Source organism: Carcharodon carcharias, chromosome 2 (assembly GCF_017639515.1).
Source record: "Carcharodon carcharias isolate sCarCar2 chromosome 2, sCarCar2.pri, whole genome shotgun sequence".
NCBI classification, from domain to species: Eukaryota; Metazoa; Chordata; class Chondrichthyes; order Lamniformes; family Lamnidae; genus Carcharodon; species Carcharodon carcharias.
In genome coordinates this window covers 236,144,677-236,150,676 of record NC_054468.1, presented here as the reverse complement: position 1 = coordinate 236,150,676, position 6,000 = coordinate 236,144,677, and the positions used below count along the sequence as shown (strand labels likewise).

Sequence of the window (6,000 nt, the reverse complement as noted above, 5' to 3'; positions counted from 1 at the left end):
GCAGCCTAACAGAAAGTGGAAGAAGCGACTCAGTGTTGGAATGTGACAGATATTAATTTGTTCAGATGCTGATGTCCTGGGGATTAGAGATGATCCACTTGATGTCACCTGCATCATCGTTTGCAGAAACATAGAATAGGAGGAAGCTGGTGGTGGTTGTTGAAGGTCAGTCATCTCAGCTCCAGGACATCACTGCAGGTGTTCCTCAGGGTCATGTCCTCGGCCCAACCATCTTCAGCTGCTTCATCACTGACCTTCCTCCCATCATAAGGTCACAAGTGGGGATGTTCGCTGATGATTGGACAATGTTCAGCACCATTCACAGCTCCTCAGATACTAAAGCAGCCCATGTCGATGGACTGCAGCGGTTCAAGAAGGCAGCTCACCACCACCTTCTCAAGGGCAATTAGGGATGGGCAATAAATGCTGGGCCCAGCCAGAGAAGCCCACATCCCATGAATTAATTTAAGAAAGGCTATGCAGTCTCTTAGTTCTGTTCAATCGCTCAGTTAAATCACAGCTGATGTCTTTCTCCAATCCAAACAATTACCTTCGTTCCAACAAACTCTTCCCCAACAAAATTTGATCAATCTCAGTCATGAATGTTTCGAATTATCCCCTGATTTTAGTTGGGGGGGGTGGGTGGTGGAGAGTTCCAGAATTCCTGTGGCAGCATTTCTGGCTTGAAGCCATTTCTCTGTGTTATTTCTCTGGGAGATTTGCTAACTCACTCTCATTAAAATCAGCTTTTCCCATTTTCAACCCATCTTTTGCCACTGTCACTGCCACTTCAGGATTACTGACAGAAAGCTTCAACGTGCTCCCTCCCCCTCCCCCAACACACTCCCTCCCCCTCCCCCAACGCTCCCTCCCCCTCCCCCAACACACTCCCTCCCCCTCTCCCAACACACTCCCTCCCCCTCCCCCAACACACTCCCTCCCCCTCCCCCAACGCTCAATCCCCCTCCCCCAACGCTCTGTCCCCTACCCCCAATGCACTCCGCCCCCTCCCCCAACGCTCTATCCCCTACCCCCAACACACTCCGTCCCCCTCCCCCAACACGCTCCATCCCCCTCCCCCAACACGCTCCATCCCCCTCCCCTAACGCACTCTGTCCCCCTCCCCCAGCTGTTCCTCCAAACCCTCCTCAAAGTGTGTAGCCTCCTGAGACATTGGGTCCCCGCTGTTAGTCCCTATCTTCATTCTGTTATTTAATTAACCCCCAGGATTACCAACAGGGGCAGAATTTATACAAAAGGACAAACTCAAAATCCTGCTTCTGGCTGGTTTGTGAACCTTAATTTTACACAAACTTTCTGTGATTGCCGTGATCGAAAGGGAGTGGAAAAGCCAAGGGAACTCTTGACGTTAGTCACCCTTCTCTCTGACTCCCCTCCTGTCTAATGCCTCACATTGTTTTCTGAGCTACCCCCTGACTAACCCCCATTCCCATTTTTCCCCAACTTCCCCACTGACCTCCCAACCTCCCAAATCAGACTTCTTCATCCTGCCTGACTCCATCTCTGGTGACATTTGTGAATCAAAGATGATTAGAACATTAATATTTTCTAACTCAACATAAGACAAGTGTTAAAAGCTGGTGAAGGGTCATTCGGACTCGAAACGTTAACTGTGTCCCTCTCCACCGATGCTGCCAGACCTGCTGAGTTTTTCCAAGTATTTTTGTTTTTGTATAAGACAAGTGTTATTTGGGTAAACAGAGGTTGTTTGTTTTTAATGCCACCTAATATGTGTTTTCTTGATAAATTAATGCAAATTAAGAAGAGGAAAGGCACTCTGCCATGGCTCTCTTTCCTCTATGCATGATTTTCCTGTCCATTAAGTTAAAAAGGCAAGTTTGATACCCTGAAATCTCTCTCTCTCTCTCTCTCTCTTTCTCTCTGTGTCTCAATGAACGCACCTTCCAAGTGATGAGTTTGCACAGGCCATTTTTATTTTAAACGTGAATCCAGTCCTTTATAATAAAAAGTTGACACAAATGTGTCCAAAAAAAAATGAGAGCACAAAGATTTTGTAGCCAAGTAAGTCCTTTACAGATCTAAAGTTTTAATCAAGCCTTGAGATAAACGATTTGAGTTTGTTTTATCTTTGTGAAAACATTAAACACTTACAATAGTCAAAAGCTTTCGCAATCAAATCTTGCTCTCAGCTCTCCTGTATCTTTCACTCCACAGAGAGGGGAACAGGTTTCTGTAGCCGTGAAGACCTGTAAATCTGAGTGTCCAGTCGAGGTCAAGGAAAAATTCTTATCAGAAGGAAGTAAGAGCTCTTTTACCTATCGTTTGTGCTGGTTGCAAATTCCTGGCCGCCACTGAGATAATGGGGGTTTGCTTTACTTGGTGGCTGCACTTGTCTGTTTACAGCCTGAATAACTGCACTGATTATTCAGCAATACTTCCCAAACTCCACAATATAACCATTAATGTACAAAATTCTGAGGGGTAGGCTCGGTCAGGAAATCCCCCTCGAGCACAGGGTGATGTACTCTCTAGCACAAGTCATACACCAAATAAGGTGTAAATTGGAATGTGTTAGACATAGAACCAGCGGATGGGTTACAGGTTTTTGTGCATTGATATAGCACCCTTTGACATAGTAAAATGTGCCAAGGCATTTCAAAAGAGTATAAATAAATCAGGCATCATTTGATGCTGGGTCCAATAAGAAGATATTAGGAGAGGTGAATGAAAGCTTCATCAAAGAGGTCGGTTTTACAGAATGTCTTACAGGACAGAAGAGAGCTGGAGGGGAAAAGAGGTGGGAGCAAATTCTGGAGCATAGGGTCTGGGCAGTTGGAGGCATGGCCACAATTAAAATCAGGGATCCGCACGACACCAGAATTGGAGGAGCTCAGATATCTTGGAGGGTTGTGGGGTTGGAGAAGGTTACAGAGATGGGGAGGGACAAGGACTTGGAGGGATTTGAAAACAACGATAAAGATTTTAAAATGGAGAGATTGCCAGACCAGGATTCAATGTAGGTCAGTGAGCAGAGAAGGTGATAGATAAACAGGCCTTGGTGCAAGTTATTTCCAGAAGGCATTTGATAAAGGGCCACATCAAAGCTTATTGCAAAACATAAAGGGTCATGGTGTAGTGGGTAACATACTGGCATGGATAGAAGATTAGCTGGTTAACAGGAAACAGAGATTAGGCATAAATGGGTCTTCTATTGGTTGGAAACATGTGACGAGTGGAGTGCCACAGGGATCAGTGCTGGGGCCTGATTACAATTTATATAAATGACTTGGACGAAGAGACCGAATGTACAATTGTTAAATTTGCTGATGACACATGGTTGGGTAGGATAGTAAGATGTGAAGAGGACACAGAGCGGCTATAAAGGGATATAGGCAGACAAAGTGAGTGGTCAAAGGTCAGGCAAATGGAGTACAATGTGGGAAAGTGTGAAATTGTCCATTTTGTCCGGAAGAATAAAAGAGACGCATATTATCTAAATGGTGAGAGGTTGCAGAGCTCCGAGGGATCTGGGTGGTCCTGGTGCATGAATCACAAAAGGCTGGTCTGCAGGTACAGCAGGTAATGAGGAAAACTAATAGAATGTTATCATTTATTGTGAGGGGAATTGATTACAAAGCTGGGGAGGTTATGCTTCAGTTTTGCAGGACATCGGTGAGACCACATCTGGATTACAGTATACAATATTGGTCTCCTTATTTAAGGAAGGATGCAAATGCATTGGAAGTAGTTCAGCGAACGTTTACTAAACTAATACCTGGAATGGGCGGATTGTCTTATGAGGAAAGGTTGGACAGGTTAGGCTTGTATCTGCTGGAGTTTAGAAGAGTAAGAGGTGACTTGACTGAAACATATAAGATCCTGAGGGGTCTTGACAGGGTGGGTGTGAAGAGGATGTTTCCTCTTGTGGAAGAATCTAGAACTAGGGGTCACTGTTTAAAAATAAGGGGTCACCTATTTAAAACAGAGATGAGGAGAAATTTTTTCACTGAGGATCATGAGTCTTTGGAACTCTCTTCCTGAAAGGGCTGTGGAAGCAGAGCCTTTGATTATTTTTAAGGGGGAGTAGATATATTCTTGGTAAGCAAGGGGTTAGAGGTTATCAGGGGTAGGCAGGGACATGGAGTTGAGGTTATAGTCAGGTCAGCCATGATCTTATTGAATGGTGGAGCAGTGGTATAGAACCAGTATCATTTACAAAAATGACAGCAGTGCGTACCATCTATACAGCACCACAGCAACTCATATTCCCCCTTCAACAGCCCCTCACATGGTCTGGGTGATCCAGAGTGCTGTTAGGGGTTGGGGGTGGGGTGTGGGACTCATATTCCTCCTTCAACAGCCCCTTCCAAACCCACCTGGAAGGGCAAGGAGAAGGGTAGAAGACGCATGGGAACACTGCAAGTTTGCCTCTGAGCCACACAGCATCCTCACTTAGAACTACCACACCGCCATTCCTTTATCACCACTGGATTAAAATCCTGGGACTGCGCCCCCTCCAGCCCCTCCCACACCCCACCCCCAACCCCTAACAGCAACTGTGGATCACCCAGACCATGTAAGAACATAGAAAATGGCAGCAGGAGGAGACCACAGGCCCATCGAGCCTGCTCTGCCATTCAATATGATCGTGGCTGATCTTGGGCTTTAACTCCACTTTCCCACCCACTCCCCATTTCCCCTAATCCCCTGAGAGATCAAAAATCTGTCTATCCCAGCCCTAAATGTATTCAATGATCGAGCATCCACAACCCTCTGGGGTAGAAAGTTCCAAAGATTCACAACCATTTTAGTGAAGTAATTTCTCCTCATCTCAGCCTTAAAAGATCAACCCATTATCCTGAGTCTGAGCCCCTGTGTTTTAGATTCACCAGCCTGGAGAAACATAATCTTTCATGTTTCAATGAGATCATCTCTCATTCTTCCAACCGTCAGGGAATTATAGAATCAATTTACTCAGCCTCTAATCATAGGACGACCCCCTCATCCCAATCTAGTGAACCTTCACTGTGCAGCCTCCAATGCAAGTTTATCCTTTCTTAAATACAGAGACAAAACTACACACAGTATTCCAGATGTGGTCTCACCAGAACCCTGTACAATTGTAGCAAGACTTCTTTATTCTTGTGCTCCCACCCCCTTGTAATAAAGGTCAACATGCTATTTTCCTTGCTAATTGCTTGCTGTACCTGCATGCTAACTTTCTGTGTGTCTTGTACACGTACACACAAGTCCCGCTGAACATGAGCATTTACAAATTTCACAAAATATCCTGCTTTTCTATTCTTATGACCAAAGTGAATGACCTCTCATTTCCCTACTTTATACTCCATCTGCCTCCTTGTTGCCTAAGAGATAGCAACAGGTTAAGTGAGTTTTTAAAATATTTGTCCATGGAACGTGGGGAATGCTGGCCTAGTCAGCGATGTCCACAACACATGAACGAATATAAGAAAAAAACAGACTTAATCTGTTGCTATCTCTTTGCAGCCTCTTTGTGTCTTCTTCACAACTTACATCTCCACCGAGCTTAGGATCATCAGCAAAGCTCGATACATTACTTTCTGTCTGTCTGTGTAAGTCATGAAGATAGCTTGTAAATACTGGAGGTCCCAGCACTGAGCCTTGTGGCACTCCACTAGTCACAGCCTACCACCTTGAAAATGCCCCATTTACCCCTACTCGCTACTTTCTGTCCATTGACCAATCCTCTATCCAAGCTCATGTATTATCCCTCAGCTCCATCAGCCCTTATCTTACCCAGTACCTTTTGTGTGGCACCTTATATCGAATGATTTTTGGAAATCAAGGTATTTCACTTCTGGTTCACAACTGCTTCATCTTCACCTACCTTACCAGTTACATCCTCAAAAAACTCTAATGAATTTGTCAAACAGGATTTCCCTTTAGTAAAACAATGTTGACTTGTTCTATTAGTACTATGCTTTTTCAATGGGCATTGTTAAGATTTCCTGAATAATTTACTCCAATACTTTCCCA

The 6,000-nt window shown here is 44.7% G+C and overlaps 1 protein-coding gene across 5 annotated transcripts in view; it reads left to right on the top strand.

The window, feature by feature from the left end:
• The window catches only part of ptk2ba (protein tyrosine kinase 2 beta, a), a 225,795-nt gene that overhangs the window by 173,432 nt on the left and 46,363 nt on the right, over positions 1-6,000 (top strand). For all 5 annotated transcript variants that reach the window (XM_041174678.1, XM_041174712.1, XM_041174692.1 and 2 more), the window contains one exon: positions 2,197-2,281. In XM_041174678.1, coding sequence (XP_041030612.1) covers positions 2,197-2,281 — 85 coding nt within the window. The remainder of the gene's footprint in view (positions 1-2,196; positions 2,282-6,000) is intronic.